Here is a 27,465-nt window from a genome sequence, read left to right as displayed (position 1 = left end):
ATGTTGGGTAAATCAAATGATACAAACCCACAAAAAAATCTAGTTTAATTCCAGGTTGTAAGGCAACAAAATAGGAAAAATGCCAAGGGGGTGAATACTTTCACAGGCCACTGTATGTTAAAACAGAGTAAAGTCTAGAGACATGGCTTAGATGACCATGAAATGTCTGCTGGCAACATGAAGACCTAATGAAGCCAAAGTTCTAAAGTTTATTTTAACTTCCAACTACTTCCAGCTACGCAGGTTCGGGAGAGTAATTTTCAGTAGACTAGTAGACTAGACACCATGGTGAAATTAGTCCTGCAACTGGGAATAGAAGAGGCAGTATCACAATTAGTTAAATTCCTTCCGATTCATGACAATGTACTGTATTTACGTGAATTGCACCATACAAACCAGATGGGACAAATTTGAGTCTTCATTATATTACCCACATTCTATGTGAGGGGAGTTTGTTTAACATGGGATATGGGATATCGCTTTGAGTTAACATTACACCGAGTCCCTAACTAGTTAGCATACTCCCATGTACTCATTCTATCACACTTAGCATTCGTAGTCGTGAGCCAAGATATTGGCTGCCTGTATGATAATGACAATCCGTCGAGATGTTAAAGGGACATATATAAATAAAGGAACAATTAAGTAATAAAATACAAAAAGTGGCAATGGGAATATAGATCCCTCACGCCAACAGAAGGATTGTCAAACCCTGATTACTCAATTTAACTTTCACCAAAGGAGTTCTACAACCTGGCTCTCTTCAATAAATGATTACTGTACAGATCTTCGCTCACATGTAATATGTGAATTTCAGTTTGAGCATCTAATGTGTGTGTGAGTGTGTAAGTGCTCGTATGTTCTCATGTATGCAAGTGTGTGTGTGTGTGTGTGTGTGTGTGTGTGTGTGTGTGTGTGTGTGTGTGTGTGTGTGTGTGTGTGTGTGTGTGTGTGTGTGTGTGTGTGTGTCAGTGGCGGCGATTGGGTGAAGGCTCAGGGAATCATGGCAGTGGGGCTGAGTGGCCATTGCTAATTGTTGGAGCATGGAACTCCAGCTACAGACGGTGGTAGTAATCTCAGACATCAACACACTGCCTAAGCCGGGTTCTTTGGGGGAGAGTGACAAGAGATAATCACTGAGCCCCCAGGCTACACCCCTGGCTATGGCCAGGTTTTTAGAGGTGGAGAGCGGGAGATGGGATGGTGGATATTGAACAGTGGATGTTGTCCACAAACAATATATTTTAAATGAACAATATATTTTCTCCAAAAACTAAATTGGAATGATGTTTAAAATAGCTTATGTTGTGAGAAACATCTGTCAATCAAAACTATTGTTATAAATTATAGGGAGATCTTCTGTCAGTGTTCTGTCAAAGTATGTGAATTGTAAAAGGAACACAATGATAGATAAACTAAGAATAATTACTTTTTTTCTTCAGGTTTCTAAAAGTAACTGAATCTGGTATAAGGAGGGAGGGCAGATTGTAATGAATGCATATCAGTCTTCACTCCTTAACAATTCTGAGATGAGAATGTATAAAACATCACAGGAGGAAGTACTAGTTGGATCTCAATATATTATTGTTCTCGTTGTACTGGTAAGCAACAGAAGGCAAAATATGAGTTTTTGAATCAACACTTTTCTAGAATGAAAACAAAATCAGCATTTTTATTTCCATTCAGTGCCCTTAATAAACCCTTGATGATTAAATACAGAGGAATCTCCTCATAATTAAACCATAGTGATACAACAGCCGTGGTTGTTCAGAGAGCAGCCTCCCACTAACTCCTCTCCACACAGAGTCTGCAGCCCATATATTAAGATGAATGATGTATATGCTGGGTCCCCAAAGAGTGAGAGAAGAACCCAGCTTTAATGAACTTAATGTCTAATTTAAAGCCCCTTTCTTGCGTACGGCTTTGAAAGCTGCTCCGACCGAGCGGTAAGGCTTCTTTCTCCCCGCACGGTTTCACTTTATTTGAAGTTGCTGTAATCTGTGTGTGCATTCCTCCGAGTCTACCTTTCCTGAAAGATGTCAAATCTCTTCCACAGAACTTACTTTTTGTGAGAAGTCAATGACAAGAAGCCAAGGAGCCAAGAATCCAAAGCAGTTCAGGCTAAAGTTTTATGCTTTTTTTCTCTATTTTATTCTTCTCATTCTTTTTCTCAATAAGATTAACGTTAACTGAAGCTTTAAACAGCCTGGATGCCCTTAGTGTCCCAAGCAAGAAGATGACCAGGGTCGGGAAGCAACATAATTCCCATAGATAAAAATGCCAACCCTTCACTTCAAGGACTGAAGATAGAACTCTGCTTACATTCCTCCAACGATCAAACACACATGAAGAAAGTTCCTCTCCATTGATATGACTTCTATGAAAACACAGAGAACTGTGCTATCATCTAGTCGTGAACGGCGGTTATGATAAGTTGTAATTTTCGATGTTCCTTTTTTCAAATACACACGTAAGTTGTAGGACTGGGGACGTGACCTTTCAGTTTAAAGTCAAACATTCAAATGACTTCTCAAAGCCTGTTCTGTTTAACTTAAGCTATGGTCAACCATTTAAAGTAATTATATGCCTGGAGAGTTTTATTTTACCTCAGTAAGTCAGTGATATAACAGAAACACTGTTCAATGATTATGAGTAATTCCACGAGCTGTTCCTAACTTCACCGTTAACTTGTTTCAATAACAAAACAAAATGAGTGTGTCCATTGTCTCACGACTTCCTTTTGAAGACGAGATGGGTTCTCCATCTTCTGGTGATGAAATCCCTGTTGCGTGTAACTGATACCCTGCTATCTGAAAAATGAGAGGAATACACACAATCCCTCCATTCATCAAGCAAATAATGAAGGTTGTGAGGAAGAAAAAGTACCTAGTAAAGTGCATTCAGGGCACAATAATGCCTTGCATTAACCTTCTCACTGCCACACCCTATACTCAGCTGACTCATATAACCAACTTTCATCACTGCCCCTTGTAAAAATTGAAGCCAATATTGAGGTTGCTGCATTGGCTCCAGCATAGGACCCCTGGGGGACTCAGTCTCTGTGTCCCTCCGGCCTTGGCAGGGACAGAAAGGATGGTCTGGGGGGGTGACAGGGTCAGCTCTTGCACTTCACCTGAACAACCTCCCTGATGAGCCCATTAGATAGCTGGGAGGCCATTTAGTTGATTGACCCTAGTTGAGAATGTGGACATTTTCTTCCCTGGCCATCAATAATATGCCAATCAGCCTCCTGGGGTTAGGCCAGTCTCTACACACCAGACACTTCACTCTGATTCAGCCCCGGACTGCAGGGAGACCAAAGTGAGGTTGGAGCTGCGTACCAATTGGCACCATATTACCTATTTAGTGCACTATGTTTGACCAGGGCCCATACGGATTTGATCAAAAGTAGTGCACTATGTAGGAAATAGTATGGCATTTGAGACATATAATGGGTTTCCCATGCTAACAGCCATATGTATTGAATCGTGCCACTCTTTATGGGTTAATGACTCCACTAGTTGTATTATTAGTACATGCTATAATTTATATGACATTTTATTTTGGGGGTGATTTAGAAGCATCTTACTGGCCTCCAAAAATAAATCAAATTATAGATAGTAATACGTTTTGTAATAAGATTGTGACTGACAAAAATTGTTATGAAACTTGTTTTGTCATTATGGATATGGACCATTTAAAATGGAATTAATGTTATATACACTTTATTTCAGAAACGAATAGTTTATAATATATTACATTTAACTTGGTTCTATGATTATGATGCACGTCTATACTGGATGTCATTAATTAAAACAAACATTGATTAAATATCACATCTGATAATATATAGAGGGGATCACTTCATTGTCTGTGTCAAATTGTGTTTCTCTACTTAGGGGCAATTTGGGTAACTTCTGTCTTGCAAAGACACACCACGAAACACAACTGGTGTAGGGTGAAGTTGCCCCTACACAAATCAAAGTGTAGTGGTTGCGTACACATATTTGCAGATGTTATCGCTGGTGCAGTAACATGCTTGTGTTTCTAGCTCAAACAGTGCATTAGTATTAACTAGCAATACACAACAACAGGCACATAATCCTCCCCCACCCCACAAATATTATCATTATTATTATTTTATTTGTATTTTATTTTTTATTTTTTATTTAAAATAAGCTGGTAGCCTAGTGGTTAGAGCGTTGGGCCAGTAACCGAAAGGTTGCTAGATTGAATCCCTGAGCTGACAAGGTAAAAAATATGTTGTTCTGCCCCTGAACAAGGCAGTTAACCCACTGTTCCTAGGCCATCATTGTAAATAATAATTTGTTCTTAACTGACTTGCCTAGTTAAATAAAGGTAAAAAAAAGCAATAGTACGCAAGTATAAACACCATGGGACCACGCAGCCATCAAACCGCTCAGGAACGAGACGCATTCTGTCTCCTAGAGATGAACGTACTTTGGTGCGAAAAGTGCAAATCAATACCAGAACAACAGCAAAGGACCTTGTGAAGATGCTGGATGAAAATTGGTACGAAAGTATCAATATCCCCAGTAAAATGAGTCCTATATCGACATAGCCTATATCCAAAACCACCATAAAAAAGCCAGACTACGGTTTGCAACTGCACATGGGGAAAAATATTGTACTTTTTGGAGAAATGTCCTCTGGTCTGATGAAACAAACATAAAACTGTTTGGCCATAATGACCATTGTTATGTTTGGAGGAAAAAGGGTGACACTTGCAAGCCAAAGAACACCGTCCCAACCATGAAGCACGGGGGTGGCAGCATCATTTTGTGGGGGTGCTTTGCTGCAGGAGGGAAGGTGCACTTCACAAAATAGATGGCATCATGAGGAAGAAAAATGATGTGGATATATTGAAGCATCATCTCAAGACATCAGTCAGGAAGTTAAAGCTTGGGCGCAAATGGGTCTTCCAAATGGACAATGACCCCAAGCATACTTCCAAAGTTGTGGCAAAATGGCTTAAGGACAACAAAGTCAAGGTATTGGAGTGGCCATCACAAAGCCTTGGCCTCAAAATTTGTGGGCAGAACTGAAAAAGTGTGTGCGAGCAAGGAGGCCTACAAACCTGACTCTGTCAGGAGGAATGGGCCAAAATTCACCCAACATATTGTGGGAAGCTTGTGGAAGGCTACCCGAAACATTTGACCCAAGTTAAACCATTTAAAGGCAATGCTACAAAATACTAATTGATTTTGGTTACTACATGATTCCATATGTGTAATTTCATAGTTTTGATGTATTCACTATTATTCTACAATGGTGAAAATAGTAAAAATAAAGAAAAACCCTTGAATGAGTAGGTGTGTCCAGTCTGGGACTGTGCATTGAGGACTCCCTGGCTCCAGGGGGTATTCGTCCTACTGCCTCCCCCGCCGGCACAGGGTTCTTCTTGTGGCTATCTAGCCTCTCCAGCGGTCTACCATCTTCTCCAAGTTGGACATCCGAAACGCTTACCATCTGGTACGGATACGGGAAGGGGATGAGTGGAAGACCGCCTTTAAGCGGGCACTACAAATAATGGGTGATGCCATTCGGACTGACCAGCACTGCTGTGTTCAAGGCCCTGGTTAACGACGTTCTCCGTGACATGTTGAACCGGTTCATGTTCGCCTACCTCGATGACATCCTCATTTTTTCCCACTCAGCTCAAGAACATGTCATCCATGTCCAACAAGTCCTCCAGCATCCTATGGAGAACCAGCTGTTCATCAAAAAAAATAAGAGAATTCCAACGCTCCACCATCCCCTTGCTTGGATACATCATAGCTGCAGGCAACATACAGATGGATCCTGGAAAGGTGAGAGCAGTGGTGGATTTGGAGCAACCCACATCCAGAGTGCAGCTGCAACGCTTCCTGGGGTTCACCAATTTCTACCGCCGTTTCATCTGGGGTTACGGCCCCCATCCTAATCCATCTGGTCCCGGCAGTTTGTGGTGGAGGTCGATGCCTCGGATGTTGGAGTGGGTTCTGGGGACGAGACACTGATAGCACATCAACCCCAAGACAGTTGCCAAGAGTCAATGGATCTCAGGGTGCAACCAAATGCTTTCTGTAAATAGTTTATCCCATTACTCCACTCAAATAATACTAAACAAATCCCTGCTATGGCACCAAACCCACTGACATGCAAGTGACTGATGCTGGTATGATCTCTACTTTATAATTAAACTGGGGACAGTTGAAGTGAGCAAGAGCGAGAGAGAGAGAGAGAGAGACGAAAGTAAGCCTGAAAGGGGCGAGGTCAAACTCATGCAGTCCTTGCAGTACCAACCTTGCAGAGGAAGCTGACGTTGAAGCCGAAGGTCTGGGCGTTCCGGGAGCCGGCGTTCATGTAGTTGCCCACCAGCAGCACCATCTCCAGCAGATTGCTGAAGCTGTCACTCTTCTTCACCTCCTCACAGGCGAACGTCACATTCATGATGTCCGGTCGGATGTTGTTCACCTGCTCCTCGAAGGTCAGCTTGAAGAGGATGCCGTTGAGGCGCGAACGCAGCAGCTTCACAGAGCTCATCTAGAGGAAAACATAACAATATTTTGTTAGGAACAGTTTAAAGTTTAGGAAGCTTCCGTATGGTTTATAAAAGCTCTACGCTGTCCTGATTAAGTCTCCATAAGTTATATGCTGTTTAAAGTGTGGCCAATGTGACCATGTAGAGCTCTACAGCAAATGTATAGAAAATATACTTAGTGTGAAATATTACATTGTATCCGGGTAAGTACAATGCGTTCAGCTTTTTGTAAATATTCACTAATTGAAATGTATCTTGTCTGGCTTTCTAGACTAGACAGAAGTCCCTTCATCAACTATGGCATGAATCACACCTGATAACATTAATAAGTAGTGATGGGCCACTGCACAATATATAGGCCCAAGCTTCACCAGCGGGAGCGGTATATTACCACGGCAGCTCCATGCTAGATCACACAGGGGAATTGTCACACCTTGCGTCATTACATCCTCAAAGAGTCACAGGTACAGAAACACCACCCCAAAAAGTAAATTGTACTGAATGAGTGCAAATTGAGTTGCATGTCTACCTTTACCGCAATGCAACATTATCATATTATTCTTAACTCATTAGGTTGACTGAGAACACTCTTTTACATCAACGACCTAGAAGAGTATAAAGAACCTGAAGATACAGGTAACTACTAAAATAAAGGAAACACCAACATAAAGTGTCTTAATAGGGCACAGCCATGGTAGTAAAAATAATGGACAAAATAATAGCATGCCCAGAATTTTTATTCATGACCCGAAGCATGATGGGATGTTAATTGCTTAATTAACTCAGGAACCACACCTGTGTGGAAGCAACGACTATCATAATTTGTATCCTTCATTTACTCAAGTGTTTCCACTATGTTGGCAGTTACCTGTATAAAGATATAGCTAAACATACAAGTTCTCTAATCTACTTTGATAATGAGCTCTGGATAAATCAATGTGGTAAAAAAATGTAAATGTTAACTTTATAGACTCACTTGTATATGACTCTGTAGAAAGTGTAAAAAAAAAAACCTAAGCTAAAGTATTACCTCAACATCAACTGCATCTAGAACTTGAGGCAACTATACTAAATTACCTATAGTGGCTTGGAATGTATCATTGAGATGTCCTGACTTCACAATGAAGTAGAGTGCACTAACTTTATTACAGAGAACCCAAAGCTTGAGGCTATGATTATATCACTGGGAAATATTGAAAGTTTCAGACAAAGTATGGAATTTGTTGACAGCTGGAATGACAGTGTCATTTTAACAGCTACTATATTTCACACTTTATTATTGATCAAAATCACAGCTTCTCTCAGTCAAAGAGCAGACTGCCATATTTGACCTGTCATAAAAAATTATCTTTATATTTCCACTCTTTTAATTTTACATTAGTGTCTTTTTAAATATTGAATAGGTCTGAGCCTGAATAAAGCCTCAAGGCTGTATGGCTGTATTTTTTATATCCCCAAATGTTTTTCTCAAAAAGGGGTGTGTGTGTTTGTGTATGTGTATGTGTCAGTGTCGGTGTGTGTGAGGCAGAGGTGCTTTAGCTAGGTGCTATGGTGTAATACGTAAGCCTACTCACCACAATGCCAAACTGCTCTGGCTCGCACAGTTCCTCATACTCGCTCTTAAGTTCCGCCAGTGCGCTCAGCTCCTTCTGCTCCGGTAGGTTCTTTATCAGGTTCTGCAAACACACACAGATACACACACATGTATATACTGGCTATATCTGAAACTCTCTTAGATAACTCCTTTGATGATGCAGTGGTAGCAATACATGCTTACAACATCTACAGAAGAGTTAGGAATGCCAATGGGGGATGTGCTCGTCCCACCTGGACAAAAGGAACACCAATTTGAGAATGCAACTCAATGACTACAGCTCAGCATTCAACATGGCCCAAGCACACCAAGACATTCGTGAAGAGGGCACGACAAAACCTATTGCCCCTCAGGAGACTGAAAATATTTGGCATGGGTCCTCAGATCCTCAAAAGGTTCTACAGATGCACCATCGAGAGCATCCTGACTGGTTGCATCACTGCCTGGTATGACAAATGCTCGACCTCCGACCGAAAGGCACTAGAGGTCAGTACGTACGGCCCATTACATCACTAGGGCCAAGCTTCCTGTCATCCAGGACCTCTATGCCAGGCGGTGTACAAGAAAGGCCCTACAAATTGTCAAAGACTCCAGCCACCCTAGTCATAGACTGTTCTCTTTGCTACCATATGGCAAGGCTTCCAAATTAGCTTCTACCCCCAAGCCATAAGACTCCTGAACATCTAATCAAATGGCTACCCAGACTATTTGCATTGCCCCCCCCCCATTTTACACTGCTGCTACTCTTTGTTATTATCTATGCACAGTCACTTTAATAACTCTACCTACATGTACATATTACCTCAAAAATTACCTCGACTAACCGGTGCATTGACTCTGTACCGGTACCCCCTGTAGCCTTGCTATTGTCATTTTACTGCTGCTCTTTAATTATGTGTTACTTTATTTCTTATTCTTTTTTTTAAAGGTATTTTTATTTTTTAACTGTATTGTTGGTTAGGGCTTGTAAGTAAGCATTTCACTGTAAGGTCTACACCTGTTGTATTCGGTGCATGTGACAAATAACACTTGATTTGTATACAGTATCAGTCAAAATGTTTGGACACACCTACTCATTCAAGGGTTTTCCTTTATGTTTTACTATTTTCTACATTGTAGAATAACAGTGAAGACATCAAAACTATGAAATTACACCTATGGAATCATGTAATAACCAAAAAAGTTTGAAACAAATCATAATATTTTATATTTGAGATTCTTCAAAGTAGACACCCATTGCCTTGATGACAGCTTTGCACACTCTTGACATTCTCTCAACCAGCTTCGTGAGGTAGTCACCTGGAACGCATTTCAATTAATAGGTGTGCCTTCTTAAAACGTAATTTGTGGAATTTATTTCCTACTTTGAGCCAATCAGTTGTGTTGTGACAAGGTAGGGATGGTATAGAGAACATAGCCCTATTTGGTGAAATACCAAGTCCATATTATGGCAAGAACAGCTCAAATAAGCAAAGAGAAATGACAATCCATCATGACTTTAAGACGTCAGACATCAGTCAATCCGGAAAATGTCAAAAACTTTGAAAGTTTCTACAAGTGCTGTCAGAAAAACCACTAAGCACTATGATGAAACTGGCTCTCATGAGGACCACCACAGGAAAAAAAGACCCAGAGTTGCCTCTGCTGCAAAGGAGTTCTTTAGAGTTACCAGCATCAGAAATTTAAGCCCAAATTAATTATTCACAGAAATCAAGTAACAAACACCACAACATCAACTGTTCAGAGGAGACTATGTGAATCAGGCCTTCATGGTCAAATTGCTTCAAAGAAACCACTACTAAAAGACACCAATAAGAAGAAGATACTTGCTTGGGCAAAGAAATACAGGCAATGTACATTAGACCAGTGGAAATATGTCCTTTGGTCTGAGTCCAAATTTTAGATTTTTGGTTCCAACCACCGTGTCTTTGTGAGATGCAGAGTAGGTGAACGGATGGTCTCTGCATGGAGCATGGAGGAGGAGGTGTGATGGTGTGGGGGTGCTTTGCTGGTGACACTGTTGTTGTGTCTGTGACTATCATTAAATGTGAAGACTGTTATTTTATCAAATCAATTATCTGTATAATTATTATTACGTGATTAAAATAATCATATACACTTTAATTAACTAGGAAGTCAGAGCACCACGGGAAAATGTTTATAGAGTCTATTTCCCAAATTATGGAGTGCAATCTTGTATTAATGTATCATTATTATTAACTCATCAGGTCTCATTACTGAGCATCACAAACCATCGGACATCTGCACGAACCCTATCATATTTGGGTTACTACCGATATGACGGCTTGGTAGACAACGGTAAGTGGTGGGGACTGAGAAAGAGTGGGAAAGACAAAATGGGTTCACTACACACAGTTGATAATTATATTCATTGAAATGCTAATCATTTGCATATGAACGGCCGCTCATTCGAGAATAATTTCAATGTATATATTTACGGCCGTATGTCGTTGTCTTCCCTGTTGGAATCACCAGTCTGTCTGCTGGAGAGTCAGTTCATTATAGAGTCTCTGGTTAACTTCCCCAGAAGTCACAATGTCTTTCATAGTTGTCACTTTCTCAGGAAAGTGTCTGTTGTAATGGATATGTCAGGTGTACTGATGGTTGTTGCATGGAATAGATGCTCCCGCAGTTGACGGTATTCTCGTACTAGACTTACGTAATTTAAAGCTGCAGACTAGTAATTCTACGTCTAGGATTTGATCTTATTCTGTAGTGATCGATAGTCTCAGAGTTGTACCATTTCCAGCCGTGTAGCCAAAACTACAGCTGTATGGTATCCGTGGCCTATAGAGTTGCAGTTCTTAACCATTTCAACATGTAGCATTAGCTCCATATTTTCTGGTCTAATGGCCTATAGAGTTGTTGCCATTCCAACGAGGGGACTCCGTCCCTGCGTTCTCGGACTTAATGTACATTTTGTAGGAAGTGGGTTTTATACTCTATAGAAGAAGGGGCAGTTATATGATGCCTAATAATGTGATGTCTGTGCTCACGGGGGTGTGGCCACCGACAAGTTAAACTTTATATGAAAATCCATACTCTCATATAGAAGGTTAACATCACATTACATCTTTTCACAAATAGTTTCATGTTTAATCGCACACATTTCACAATAATTAGATGTAAACGACAGCTGGGAAATGTACACTTTAAGAGATACAGTTACAGTTGAAGTTAGAAGTTTACATACACCTAAGCCAAATACATTTAAACTCAGTTTTTCACAATTCCTGACATTTAATCCGAGTAAAAATTCCCTGTCTTAAATCAGATAGGATCACCACTTTATTTGAAGAATGTGAAACGTCAGAATAATTGTAGAGAGAATGATTTATTTCAGCATTTATTTCTTTCATCACATTCCCAGTGGGTCAGAAGTTTACATACACTCAATTAGTATTTGGTAGCATTGCCTTTAAATTGTTTAACTTGTGTCAAATGTTTCGGTTAGCCTTCCACAAGCTTCCCACAATAAGTTGGGTGAATTTTGTCCCATTCCTCCTGACATACCTGGTGTAACTGAGTCAGGTTTGTAGGCCTCCTTGCTCGCACGCACTTTTTCAGTTCTGCCCACAAATTTTCTATGGGATTGAGGGCAAGACTTTGTGATGGCCACTCCAGTTCCTTGACTTTGTTGTCCTTAAGCCATTTTGCAACAACTTTGGAAGTATGCTTGGGGTCATTGTCCATTTGGAAGATCCATTTGCGACCAAGCTTTAACTTCCTGACTGATGTCTTGAGATGTTGTTTCAATATATCAACATAATTGTGAAGTGCACCAGTCCCTCATGCAGCAAAGCACCCCCACAACATGATTATGTCACCCCCGTGCTTCACGGTTGGGATGGTGTTCTTCGGCTTGCAAGCCTCCCACTTTTTCCTCGAAATATAACAATGGTCATTATGGCCAAACAGTTCTATTTTTGTTTCATCAGACCAGAGGACATTTCTCCAAAAAGTATGATCTTTGTCCCCATGTGCAGTTGCAAACCGTGGTCTGGCTTTTTTATGGCGGTTTTGGAGCAGTGGCTTCTTCCTTGCTGAGTGGTCTTTCAGGTTATGTCGATATAGGACTCGTTTTACTGTGGATATAGATACTTTTGGACCTGTTTCCTCCAGCATCTTCAAAATGTCATTTTCTGTTGTTCTGGGAGTGAGTTGCACTTTTCCCACCAAAGTACGTTCATCTCTAGGAGACCGAACGTGTCTCATTCCTGAGCGGTACGACGGCTGCGTGGTCCCATGGTGTTTATAGTTGCGTACAGATGTTTCTACAGATGAACGTGGTACTTTCAGGCATTTGGAAATTGTTCACATGGATGAAACAGACTTGTGGAGGTCTTGGCTTATTTCTTTAGATTTTCACATGATGTCAAGCAATTAGACACTGAGTTTGAAGGTAGGCCTTGAAATACATCTACAGGTACACCTCCAATTGACTCAAATTATGTCAATTAGCCTATCAGAAGCTTCTAAAGCCATGACATAATTTTATGGAATTTTCCAAGCTGTTTAAAGGCACAGTCAACTTAGTGTATGTAAACTTCTGACCCACTGGAATTGTGGTACAGTGAATTATATGTGAAATAATCTGTCTGTAAACAATTGTTGGAAAAATTACTGACTTGCCAAAACTATAGTTTCTTAACAATACTTTTGTGGCGTGGTTGAAAAACAAGTTTTAATGACTCCAACCTAAGTGTATGTAAACTTCCGACGTCAACTGTATATGAAAGATCAGAAAATTGTTTGTTTATGTTTATCCCTGAAATAATCTGTTCGTAAACAATTGTTGGAAAAATTCCTTAGGTCATGCACAAAGCACATGGCCTAACCGACTTGCCAAAACTATAGTTTGTTAACAATACATTTGTGGAGTGGTTGAAAAACGATATTTAATGACTCCAACCTAATTGTATGTAAACTTCCGACTTCAACTGTATGTGTGTTTCCTGAGATCACCAAATGAAACACACTTGTCATGACTGTCCCTTAAGTGTCCATGGACCACTCCAACATTCTCAAAAATAGAAATATGGTTAAATTATTCAAACTTTTGATGTCCAAGTGTCTCTCTGTGTTCCACAGTTTACATTCCAACTCGAACACTACAGAGCATAGGGACAGCGTATTTTATGATCGACCATAAAACAGCCGACTTCCCGCTCTCGCTCTCTACGAGAGAGAGCATGCTGTAGTGCAGACCGACTGTAACCTGATCCTTCAGATCGTCACAGGAGAGTTATGACACTGTCGATGATTTACTTAGAATTCAAGGCACACTTAACCAGCATGGTTACCACAGCATTCTACAGCGATACGCCATCCCATCTGGTTTGCACTTAGTGGGACTATCGTTTGTTTTTCAACAGGACAATGACCCAAAACACACCTCCAGGCTGTGTAAGGGCTATTTGACCAAGAAGGAGAGTGATGGAGTGCTGCATCAGATGACATGGCCCCCACAATCACCTGACCTCAACCCAATTGAGATAGTTTGGGATGAGTTGGACAGCAGAGTGAAGGAAAAACAGCCAACAAGTGCTCAGCATATGTGGGAACTCCTTCAAGACAGTTGGAAAAAACATTCCTCATGAAGCTGGTTGAAAGAATGCCAAGAGTGTGCAAAGCTGTCATCAAGGTAAAGAAAGGGTGGCTACACTTTTTTGGTTACTACATGATTCCATATGTGTCATTTAATAGTTGTGATGTCTGCACTATTATTGTACAATGTAGAAAATAGTAAAAATAAAGAAAAACCCTTGAATGAGTAGGTGTGTCCAAACGTTTGACTGGTACTGTATATTCAGAGTCATATTCATGTAAAGCTTAGAGAAGAACTCATGTCAAATGCTGTGGAAGTAATATGGCTACAGGTTCACCTGCCACACCCAAAACATATTATTGTGGGAACTTGATATATGCTACAGAGTGCTAACAGTCAGTGTCTGGATAATAGGGATGGGGACAGTTATTTGAATATTCTAATATCCGAACAGACACAGTATTTGATTTCTTGTGAGATAATTATTTTTAAAATAGGCACATTTTAAAGAAAAGGCTTTGTCTAACATTTTATTATCTATGTTACATTGCTGCATACAAGGATATACCATGACATAAGACATTTTAATATGAGTGCACCCCAAAACAAAATGTACCGGTAGCCTACACACATTTCACGTGTGTAGCTTGTTATTGTCGGTCAATCAAAGCAGCACTACCATCAGAGGATCCATGTGTAGCAAGTGAAATGGAAGATTTCTAATTAATGCAAAATGGAATTACAATCACATAATTAAGTTGGCTAAATGAGAAGAATAATACCCTGACTACACCTCTCGCGTCGCATGCGCGAGCATTGCAAAATAGATTCCTAAATGTATGTTATCCAATTATTGCAGCCACACTGCTCGCACGCATCAACGAGTGTCTGCGTTGCCAAGGGCTAAAATAGAAGTCATTCCTATTTCTGACACAGATCGCGCTGCAAGTCCTGCCTCTCCCATCGCTTCTTTGATTTATAGAAGCAGGTACCCACGCGCCATCTCCTCATTTGTTATACCCACATGGGTGATTGAAAGATGAACTGTGTTGCCGGATGTCATGGAAGTACTATGAAATTTAGATGCCAATCACCATATAAGTTCAAAGATGAAAAAGCCTGGAAGGAAGAGAGATGACTAGAAACGATCCGGTTGACCATTTTATGTGTGGATTAATTGTCAGAGTAGAGGACCTTGTGCATTTAAGGTAAAATAACAACCTAATGTTTATATCCCAGGACAAATTAGCTAGCAACAGCAAGCTAGCAAAATAGGACAAATTAGCTAGCAATTGCAAGTGCAAGCTAACTAGCTAAATTGCCATAAATGTTTAATGGTTTTCGACCTGTCCCCAAACTAATGTCATTGGTTCAGAGTTTGTTTTGATATTTTAACCTGCGTGCTGTGATTGCGTTTGGTGTAAAGGGACAAAATACATTTATGCACAATGTTGCATGATGGCGCACGCGCACAGCCGGTTTGGGTTCCGTGTTAGACTACAATGATCAAACAACAGGTAGGCTGTTGTTGAATATGAATGGAGTTGTAGACAAGGATGTGGAGAGTGCAGCAAAATAGCTAGCAAGGCTAATTGAGGCTAACTAAATTGTTAAAATCCAAATAACTTCACAGACCTTCATTGTAAAGGGTTTAAACACTGTTTCCCATGCTTGTTCAATGAACCATAAACAATAAATGTACATGCACCTGTGGAACGATCATTAAGGCACTAACAGCTTACAGACGGTAGGCAATTAAGGTCACAATTATGAAAACTTAGGACACTAAGGAGGCCTTTCTACTGACTCTGAAAAACACCAAAAGAAAGATGTCCAGGGTCCCAGCTCATTTGCGTGAACGTGCCTAAGGCATGCTGCAAGGAGGCATGAGGAATGCAGATGTGGCCAGGGCAATAAATTGCAATGTCCGTACTGTGAGACGCCTAAGACAGCGCTACAGGGAGACAGGACGGACATCCTCGCAGTGGCAGACCACGTGTAACATCACCCGCACATGATCGGTACATCCGAACATCACACCTGCAGGACAGGTACAGGATGGCAACAACAACAGCCCGAGTTACATCAGCAACGCACAATCCCTCCATCAGTGCTGACTGTCCACAATAGGCTGAGAGAGGCTGGACTGAGAGCTTGTAGGCCTGTTGTAAGGCAGGTCCTCACCAGACATCACCGGCAACAACGTCGCCTATGGGTACAAACCCACCGTCGCTGGACCAGACAGGACTGGCAAAAAGTACTGTTCACTGACGAGTCACGGTTTTGTCTCACCAGAGATGATGGTCGGATTCGCGTTTATCGTCAAAGGAATGAACGTTACACCGAGGCCTGTACTCTGGAGCGGGACTGATTTGCAGGTGCAGGGTCCGTCATGGTCTGGGGCGGTTTGTCACAGCATCATCGGACTGAGCTTGTTGTCATTGCAGGCAATCTCGCTGTGCGTTACAGCGAAGACATCCTCCTCCCTCATGTTGTACCCTTCCTGCAGGCTCGTCCTGACATGACCCTCCAGCATGACAATGCTACCAGCCATACTGCTCGTTCTGTGCATGATTTCCTGCAAGACAGGAATGTCAGTGTTCTGCCATGGCCAGTGAAGAGGCCGAATCTCAATCCCATTGAGCACGTCTTGGACCCGTTGGATCGGAGGGTGAGGGCTAGGGCCATTCCCCACAGAAATGTCCGGGAACCTGCAGGTGCCTTGGTGGAAGATTGGGGTCACATCTCACAGCAAGAACTGGAACATCTGGTGCAGTCCATGAGGAGGAGATGCACTGCAGTACTTAATGCAGCTAGTGGCCACACCAGATACTGATTGTTACTCTGATTTTAATCCCCCCCTTTGTTAAGGGACACATTATTCCATTTCTGTCAGTCACATGTCTGTGGAACTTGTTCAGTTTATGTCTCAGTTGTTGAATCTTGTCATGTTCATAGAAATATTTCCACGTTAACTTTGCTGAAAATAAACACAATTGACAGTGAGAGGACGTTTATTTTTTTGCTGAGTTTAGCTGGTTAACTAACTTGGCTGGCAAGTGCAGCAAGCTATCTTCTTTACATTAATTTTATACAGTCAAGACAGACACCACCAGATAAGATGATAGACAACCCATCACAGCAACAAGTTTGTCTAAATTGTGCGTGTCGGCTTGGCTACTTTCTCTCACCTTACAAAAATGTACCATGGACCTACTATGGTACTTTCACATATACCATGGTATAGTCTGAATCATGGAAATTGATCATGGTTTAAGCTTTGAAGCATGATGGTATTACCATGTTACTGCCATTGTACCTAAATATTACCATGGTATTGCAAAATGTATACCATGGTAGATGTGGATCATGGAAATACCCTGGTTTTAACCTGCATTATACATTATACCATGGTAATGCACAATTATGACAAATGGTACCAATAAATATAATATGGTAGTGCATTTATTAATTGTGCATTACCGTAGTAAAATGGCAGTATAATGCATGAAATAAATAAACCCCCCATGGTCAAAAGAGGTTGGTTAGTATTATATTGATGAATTTATATACAAGTATGGGCAACTTTCTGATAAAGTCAGAGGCAGGCTACTATTGTTTGTCCTAGTTTGTCTGTAACATCAAAGAAAAAGGGAAATAGTTGTTGTGAAAAAGGGGTAATACTTTCTGTATTAATAGTAAAATGTTTTGCTCATGTTTGGGTTCCCTGTGTTGCCAACCTGAAATGTGGAAGAAAGTAAGATACTGCATATATGGTAGCCACATTTTTTTGAACTTTGTAATAATTTACAGTATTTATAGTCAAGGGGTGTTACGCTTGTTTTGGCCCGCAGAGGGAGCCACTCGCTCTAGTAGTTGCTTCACGCGCTCTCACTCTCACGCTAACCTGCCTAATAAGTGTGAAGTCAGTTGAATGATGGCCAACTGGAGAGAAAAGCCCCAGATAAACAAAATATTTAAACGTTATCACCACGGTGAGTGAGTTATAAAGAATAGGATATGAAACACTAAGTTATGCGGACTGTAATGACATCATTGTTATTTCTTGATGATGTTTTGACAGTTTAATTAATTTATAAACGTCTGTTAGCATAGAAGCTAACGCCGGCAAAAGTTAGATCTAGTCAAGCTAGCCTGTCATAGTCATGGCGACAGGACCAACGAACGTTCACACAGAGTGTAAACAAAGGGAAACATTGTAACTTTCTGTTTTTAGGGATATGTTGAGCATTACATTATGAAAATTGATCTGTGAGATAAGATTATATTTAATATCTTTTTACAAATAGTTTTTTAGTATGTTGGCTATTTAGAATTGTATAATAGTAGCCAAGTCAGTTATATTAGAGCGAGTCAACTGAAAACTATATTGAAGAGAGAATCACCAGATATCCTAGTTTAAATCTTTTTGACTCCTTTCACTCTTCTCAACTTACCCTAGACCATGTGTGTTGTGGTTTTTCACTACGCGCTAAAGAGCTTTAAGAGGCTACTAGGCAAACACTTTGCCATTGCAGAGTGAGGAGTCAATGATGTATCATTTGAGTACCATAAATTACTACGTTTTTGTGTCACTTCACACAAAAAACAGTGGGACACCATCATAATACATTGTAAACAACTACCATTCTATCATGATTCACTACATGCTGCTAGTACAAAACCATGGTATTTGTTTCATTGTACAACCATGGTTAATTTTTGTACCATGGTAACTAGTACATGAAACAAATATAATGTTGTTTTTTTGTCAATACCATGGCAGGAAAATACAATGGTACTGGTTCAAATACCATGGTATTTTCCTGCCATGGTAGTACAATTAAAAAACAACCATGGTACTATGATGTTTTTTGGTCACAACTATGGCAGGAAAATACCATGGTATTGCAACAGTACCATGGTATTTTATGCCATGGTAGTGACCAAAAAAAACATTACTGTACCATGGTATTTTTTTCATTGAACTACCATGGTATATTTTTGAAAGGGTCTCTCTCTCCCTCCTGTCAGACACAACAGACCCTGCTCCTCTAACACCCCTCCCCCACATGTCTGTACTGAAACAACAAGCAGCACACTGCCTCTTGTGAGTCTCGCAAGCAAGTCCCCATTTAAGTTGAACCCTTTTTTTTGTGATTCTTTAAAACATGTATTTTGACTCCCCAAATATCCAGAAGAAAAAAATCTAGATATTATTTGAATAGTGAAATCATTTAAAATGCCCATCCCTAGTGGAGAGGTAGGAGGATGGTTAGGAAAAGGTCAGGTTATGTGGTGCTCTCACTGCTGGATGCATCTACCTCAGTGAGAAGGACTTAAGTAAGAGCTCCGGTGAAACACAGTTCAAACACTTAAGTGTTTACTTGGAATTCATGGCTATTTACCATTCATAAATAAGATTAAATAAGATTAACCTGGTATCTGTAGTTTTGAAATTGAATTTGACTTTCAAAAAGCCAAAGTCAAACTTTACAATTATCATACAGGTCCAAAAAGTGAGGAAGATGAGTAGGAGGAGGAGGGAGAAAACCTTAATTTCCCTTAAATGTTAATTGTGCATGGAAAGGTCAGTTCAGTAAATTAAATGAAGCACAGCGGGAAAAAAAAGTTATTATTCTCAGAAAGAGGAGGATGAGAAAGAGGAGGAGAGGTGCCCTTTCCCTGATCTTCTGGTATCTTCCTCCCTCATTAGCTCGCCTAATTTAGAAAGCAGGAGCAGGCTGGACCTCGGTCATATGACCAGGCTAGACCAGGACAGACAGAGACATGCTGCGCACACATGCACACACACATAGGCACCCCCCCCCCCCCCCCACACACACACACACACACACACACACACACACACACACACTGACCACTGCCCTGGACTGGAGCAGCCATGAGCCATCACACAGTACATGGGCCAGAGTCTACTGTCCACTTATGACGACAGCTCTCCCCTTCCCCTGGGGAGTCACCAGTCGAGAAACCAACAAGTTGGAAAGAAATACTGTGGGGTTTGTCAGTTCCAGTGTGGGCTGCAACAGTTCTATGAAACGTGTGTTCCTTATATATTAGCCACTGAATGCCAGTTATGTAGCCTCATTATATTTCAATAATGAACGCTATTAATCATAGTGGACACCAATTAAGAACCAGCGCATAGAATGGGATGTGGGAGATGGCATTCCATAAAATTTGAGTACGGTGTACTAACGGCTACGGTGTACACATGATGGGGCTTCCAAATGGCTCTATGTACTCTGGCCAAAAGTAGTGCACTCTATTGGGAATAGGGTGCCATTTGGGACTCAGCCTTAATTTCCACCCCAAAAAGTGACAGTTATTCACTCTTGACCTTTCAGGCAGAAACCCTGATTGATTGATTACTCACTCCACTAAGTTCTACTGTTCTCCATGGAAAAGCTGCCGATCATTGCGTATTAGACATTATGGAAGTAAATTATTGTATTTTACAAAAATTACATATTTGATAGAAAATCATTATAAAAACATAACTGGATACCACCTTGCAGTGAAAATTTAAGTAAATGTACGCTCAAAGTTGGTCACAGTTTATGACACACTTCTTATTGTGTGCAAAACACATTTGAATATTAACCCTGTTAGTTTGAAAGTGCAAGCCATGAAAGAACCTCCAAAATATCACAACCCAATTCAATATTGTAACTTTTCTCGGCTTGTGTAGCAGAAACATGAATTTTTTTTTTTTTGTAGATTCGACACTCGACTATTGTCTTCCCATGGTAAATTAAATAACTGGTTTGGAGCTATTCTAGGGTTTTGCGGACACACGTCCACAATCTCCCGTGGCCTACATGAAAACAGAACAGGCCCCCATTAACATCGATGGGGCTATAGTGGAGCGGGTCGAGAGTTTCAAGATCCTTGGTGTCTACATCACTCAACAAGTTATCATGGTCCAAACACACCAAGACAGTTGTGAAGAGGGCACGACAAAACCTTTTCCCTCTCAGGAGACTGAAAAGATTTGGCATTGTATCTAGATCCTCAAAAAGTTCTACAGCTGCACCATCGAGAGCATCCTGACCGGTTGCATCACCGCCTGGTATGGCAACTGCTCAGCATCTGACCGTAAGGCGCTACAGAGGGTAGTGTGTACGGCCCAGTACATAACTGGGGTCAAACTTCCTGACATCCAGGACCTATGTAATAGGCAGTGTCAGAGGAAAGCCCATAAAATAGTCAGAGACTCCAGTCACCCTAGTCATAAACTGTTTTCTCTCATACCGCACGGCAAGCGGTACCGGTGCGCCAAGTATAGGACCAAAAGGCTCCTAAACAGCTTCTACCCCCAAGCCATAAGACTGCTAATTACATTGACAACCCCCCCCCATTTGTTTGTACACTGCTGCTACTCACTGTTTATTATCTATGCATAGTAACTTCAACCCTACCTACATGCACAAATTGCCTCAACTAACTTGTTCCCCCGCACACTGATTTGGTACCGGTACCCCTGTATATAGCCTTATTATCGTTATTTTATTGTTACTTTTTTATTACTTTTGTTTATTTGGTAAATATTTTCTTAAGTCTTCTTGAACTGCACTGTTGGATAATGTCTTGTAAGTAAGCATTTCACGGTAAGGTCTACACTTGTTGTATTTGGTGCATGTGACAAATAAAGGTTGATTTGATTTGAATCGTGCAACAAAGATCCATCGCCACGTAATGAGGGATTATGCGAGCGGAATTGTCTTTCTAAGTCCTCTTCATATCACTTCCGAGTGTGAGGAACATTACCCTGGCAGTTGGGTTGAACAACAAAGCCCTCCTGAACAACATTTATTTGATTCAGGAGTAAATGCAACAACACAACAGCGAAACCATTCAGCCTTGGCAATCATCATCACTAATGCTCCCAGAATCCGATTATTGGGGTTGTTTTCCTCTGCGGCAGCAAGTTGAGAAGAGACAATTAGAGTGTGTTGTGGTCTCGTCTGCGACCGTTTCCACTGGTGTCTCCAAGACTTCAGTCTGTGCTGCTCGGTTTGGTAAAGAGTTTGAGATGGAGATGGAATTTATCAGCGTGATTATTATTTAATTTGTATGTTATCTAGTTAATTATCAGCAGTCCCCAAAGGGTTAGGCCAGACTCCTCACGTCAGACCTCCAGACAGACACACTCAGCATCTGGGGGAGATTGTTGGAGGGCTGCTACAGTTACCACATGTTAATTTGGGGTCCTGGAGACTAATGACGTCCAGATAGATCAACAGATAGTGTAACTATTTGTATTGACCATTGGGCACTGATTGTGCATGGAAACTGTACTAATGGGCCAACTATCAAGAAACTGGTTCCCTGCATTGATTCTCCAATTAAAGAACATATATAAGTGATATTGTGGAAAAAATGTTTAATATGATGACATGTCTTGTTTCAGTCATCTATCAGGTATTTCATGAGACTGTATAAAGTGTACAGTTGGACTTTGACACAGTGCTCATTCTACTAGCAAGTTGTTTTCTGATTGGAAGAATATGTACACACACAGGTTACGTGGACCAATTTCTCTCCCGTTTCCTTTCTATGGCAGAAATCTACTTTTCCTGTGATTCTCTCTTCAGGCAGTGAATATTCCCAACAGTGAAGTCGGGGAGAAAGGAAGGTCAACAAATTTCTAAATATAGTCACAGGGACAGCACAATCAACAGACATGTTATCCAAGCAATAAACTCTTTATTAAAGTCAAAGGACTCAAACAAGAGGACAAATCAGGGGGAAACTCTTTGTTTTCCTCTCGAAACACCTCGCGGGAAGCAGACACAGAAAAATCTGAGATTTTTCACATCCGATTCAAAGACAGCAAGTTGCGGTTTTCGATGTGTTTGACAGATGCGATTATCTCGTTTTAATTTATTTGTGTCAGAGCATGGTGTTTTTCTCCCTGTGTTGCTGTGATGAAGTGTAACATCGGACTGACGTCTTCCCGCTGTGGCACCACAGCAGGTCTCCAAAGGTCTCTGTTTGAGTTCGATACTGAAGAGCAGTCAAACAAGCACCCTTCTAAAGAGGTCTCCACATCCATTTTCATTTTAATCATGACAGTTTCGTCAATGATTATTTATTTTTTAACTGAGTTTCTGAGTTCCAACTCTTGAAAGATGGAAACGTGATAGTTTGATGGGGATTGAATTGCAGGTAACTCTCAAAACAAAACACACGTGACCATCCTCCCTCAGGCATCTTAGATGATCATGCCACCTCAAAAGCTAGCTAATGAGACGACGTAAGCGGGAAATTTAATGCTGAGGAGTAAGTTTCACACATCCCCATGTGCTACATCTACACAGTACGCACATGAGTGGATGCCAAAACGTGTAAAGAATGACTAAGACCGTTTTGTTTGGTATGCTTGAACACACCAGAAATTGACAACAACAAAAAAGTATATAACTTATATATATATATATATATTTTTTTAAACCAGGAGGCACGTCATGACATATTTGGTATGCCTATTTCAAAGAAAGTAACTTCAGATGCCTTTCATGTCAAATCCCAATAAACAATTTTCATGACAGGATCTATGCTGACTCTTTATCCCCTTAGTGAGGAATTAACTGAGCGTGTACAAATATATCCTCATTCCGCTTCTTCTGTCTGTCTCCTGACTAAATAATGAAACACGTAATATTAATAAGGGTGCACTTTCTCCTCAATCAACACTAATAAAGTACATACATTAGTGGAAACAGGTGGCAGAATGCCCAGGGCCCTGGATTCAGATAGTTCCTATAAAAATATATTTCAGCAATCAGCTATTTCTAGAGTTGATTTTGTCAGTCTGCCAAATTGTCAATCCAAAGTTAACATAAAAACCAACAGAAGGCATACATTTCTTTAATTCTAAAGATTTTGACAAGTTTGTAGACTAAACTGTTTGGATGTGGCTAATCTAGAGTAGATCACTCAGACATAACCCAAACAGGATATTTACTCCAAACCAAACTAACATCTCAGAATCTCATGGAGGGTCGCTATACAGCGACAGACTGACAAACCAAGGGTGACAGATTCCAAAATCGCATTAAATATTACTTTAAATGAGAACATTTTTAAATCAATTGATACATTGTGGGGCATTGAGGGATGTAGTTGGCAAAGCTGAAATGACTTGGCGTGACATTAAATGTGTATTTACATTTTTTTTACATTTCCCACAGAGTATGTAAAGAGGGATTAGGGGAATGGAGGGATCTCATAGACATGTCTGAGCAAGTGGATATACAACTCTATAGGATACTGTGTGTGTGTGTGTGTGTGTGCATGTGCGCTTGCATGCATATGTACAGTGCCCTCAGAAATAATTCACACCCACTGACATTCCACATTTTGTTGTGTTACAGCTTGAATTTAAAATGTATTAAATAGAGATTTTGTGTCACTGGCCTACACACAACACCCCATAATGTCAAAGTGGAATTATCTTTGTAGATATTTTTACAAATTAATTACAAATGAAAATCTGAAAATTCTTGAGTCAATAAGTATTATTATGGCAAGCCTAAATATGTTTAGGAGTAAATATGTGCTTAAAATAATTTGCATGGATTTACTCGGTGTGCAATAATATTGTTTAACATGATTTTTGAATGACTACCTCATCTCTTTACCCCACACATATCTGTAAGGGCGAGCAGTGAATTTCAAAAACAGATTCAACCACAAAGAACAGGGAGGTTTTCCAATGCCTCGCAAAGAAGGACACCTATTGGTAGATGGGTAAAAATAAAAAAGCAGACACTGAATATCCCTTTGAGCATGGTGAAGTTATTAATTACACGTTGGATGGTGTATCAATACTCCCAGTCACTACGGAGATGCAATCGTTTTCATAACTCAGTTGCTGGAGAGGAATGAAACTGCTCAGGGATTTCCCCATGAGGCCAGCGGGGACATTAAAACAGTTACAATTTATTGGCTGTGATAGGAGAAAACTGATGATGGATCAACAACATTGTAGTTACTTAACAATAAAAAGCTAATTGACAGATTGAAAAGAAGAAAGCTGTACAGAATAAAAATATTCCAAAAGATGCATCCTGTTTGCAATAAAGTACTAAAGTAAAACTGCAAAAAATGTGGATACAAAGTGTAATGCTTGGAGCAAATCCAACACAACACATCACTGAGTACCATTCTTCATATTTTCAAGCATGGTGGTGGCTGCATCATGTTATGGGTATGCCAAATAGAGCTAAACACAGGCAAAATCATAAAGGAAAACCTGGTTCAGTCTGCTTTCCAACAGACACTGGGAGAAAATTCCCCTTTCAGCAGGACAATAACCTAAAACACAAGGCCAAATATACACTAGAGTTGCTTACCAAGATGACATTGAATGTCCCTGAGTAGCCTAGTTCAAATTTTTACCTAGACTGAAAAAGACTTGAACATTTATGTCTATCAATGAGGTTCCGAGACACCTGCCCAGAGGTAAGCTACATCCCTTACCCGTTCCACAACGACATTGGTCACACCTGTCAGTGGATTTCCAAACCGATCTTCCTCTTTCACAGGGAAACACTACGATCCTGGTCGTTGTGATTTGTTTCTCTAAGTTCTGTCGTCTCCTCCCTCTGCCTGGTCTTCCTACGACCCTACAGACTGCGGAAGCCCTGTTTACTTACGTCTTCCAGCACTACGGGGTGCCTGAGGATATAGTGTCTGATCGGGGTCCCCAGTTTACGTCGAGAGTCTGGAAGGCGTTCACGTCTGGGGGTCTCGAACAGCCTCACCTCGGGTTTTTACCCCGAGAGTAACGGGCAGGTAGAAAGAGTCAACCAGGATGTGGGCAGGTTTCTGTGGTCCTATTGCCAAAACCGGCCGGGGGAGTGGGCGGCGTTCGTGCCCTGGGCCGAGATGGCGCAGAACTTGCTTCGCCACTCCTCCACTAACCTCTCCCCCTTTCAGTGCATATTGGGGTACAAGCCGGTTCTGGCGCCGTGGCATCAGGGTCAGACCGAGGCTCTTGCTGTGGTTCAGCCACGCTACACCAAAAGACCAGCGCGGACCATCACCGCAGTGAGGTCCCGGTGTTCTGGGTCTGGCTCTCGACCTGAAACCTGCCCCTCCGCCTGCCCTGCCGGAAGCTGGGTCCGCGGTTTGTGGGGCCATTCAAAGTCCTGAGGAGGGTGAACGAGGTGTGTTACAGGTTACAGCTTCCCTCCGATTACCATATTAACCCCTCATTCCATGTGTCGATTACCGTATTAACCCCTCGTTCCAAAAGTGTGCCTGTTAACTACAATCTGCTCTCCTGCACCTGACTTCGCCTCCAGTACACACCTGTAACAATGGGACCACACAGCCGTTATACCGCTCAGGTAGGAGACGTGCTCTGTCTCCTAGAGATGAACGTACTTTGGTGAGAAAAGTGCAAATCAATCCCAGAACAACAGCAAAGGACCCTGTGAAGATGCTGGAGGAAACAGGTAAAAACATATCTACATCCACAGTAAAACAAGTCCTATATCGACAAAACCTGAAAGGCCGCTCAGCACGGAAGAAGCCGCTGCTACAAAACTGCCATAAAAAAGCCAGACTACAGTTTGCAACTGCACATGGGGACAAAGATCATACTTTTTGAAGAAATGTCCTCTGGTCTGATGAAACAAAAATCAAACTGTTTGGCCATAATGACTATTTTTATGTTTAGAGGAAAAAGGGTGACCTCAATCCTATATAACATTTGTGGGTAGAACTGAAAAAGTGTGTGCGAGCAAGGAGGCCAACAAACCTGAAACTGCCACACAAAACTTATTGTGGGAAGCTTGTGGAAGGCTACCCAAAACGTTTCACACAAGTTAAACAATTTAAAGGCAATGCTACCAAATACTAATTGAGTGTATGTAAACTTCTGACCCACTGGGAATGTGATTAAAGAAATAAAAGCTGAAATCAATCATTATCTCTACTATTATTCTCACATTTCACATTCTTAAAATAAAGTGGTGATCCTAACTGACCTAAGACGGGGAATTTTTACTCGGTTTTAATGTCAGGATTTGTGAAAAACTGATTTTAAATGTATTTGGCTACGGTGTATGTAAACTTCCGACTTCAACTGCATGTAAATATGATATTTTTGTATTTCATTTTCAATAAATGTGCAAATAATTTTTTTAAACATGTTTTCACTTTGTCATTATGGTATATTGTGTGAAACACGTTACAATGTGTAAAATGCCAAGTGGTGTGAATGCTTTCTGAAGGCACTGTATGTGCATGCGTACACCTGCATGTTTGTGTGCATCTATGTGGCGTACGTGTACATGTGTGCATATGTGCATTATCCAAGATCCACTTGCGGCCAAGGTTCAGCATCCTCTTAGAGGCAACCATGTTTGGCACTAAAATGTCCTTGTTCTGGGTAAAGTTCATGATGCCATTGACCTTATCAAGGGCCCCAGGACCATTGGAAGCAAAATAGCCCCATAACATTAAATATCAACCACCATATTTAACAGTAGGTATGGGGTTCTTTTTTGCTCATGCATCCTTGTTTCAAAACAAAATGTTTTGATTTCAACTGCTACATCTTGCCATAATTTACATTAATACACTTGATCAACAAAGTGTTTATCCGTCAACATGCAATAAGGCATGCAGAAAACCTGTTCACACTCTGAAATTGTGACTAATAGTTGCCATGGGCCTTATTGCCTTGTGAGAGACATTCACTTAAAAATGTTATTCTAA

At 40.9% G+C, this 27,465-nt stretch overlaps 1 protein-coding gene across 1 annotated transcript in view; it reads right to left on the bottom strand.

Annotated features, from left to right (window-relative positions):
* LOC115205051 (protein diaphanous homolog 2) overlaps positions 1 to 27,465 on the bottom strand; it is a 675,845-nt gene that overhangs the window by 271,126 nt on the left and 377,254 nt on the right. The window contains exons 23-24 of the mRNA XM_029770617.1: positions 8,119 to 8,220; positions 6,307 to 6,546 (exon numbers count right to left, since the gene is read on the bottom strand). Coding sequence (XP_029626477.1) covers positions 6,307 to 6,546; positions 8,119 to 8,220 — 342 coding nt within the window. The remainder of the gene's footprint in view (positions 1 to 6,306; positions 6,547 to 8,118; positions 8,221 to 27,465) is intronic.

This window comes from Salmo trutta, chromosome 13 (genome assembly GCF_901001165.1).
Source record: "Salmo trutta chromosome 13, fSalTru1.1, whole genome shotgun sequence".
Lineage (NCBI taxonomy): Eukaryota > Metazoa > Chordata > Actinopteri > Salmoniformes > Salmonidae > Salmo > Salmo trutta.
This window is presented reverse-complemented; position numbering and strand designations above follow the sequence as displayed.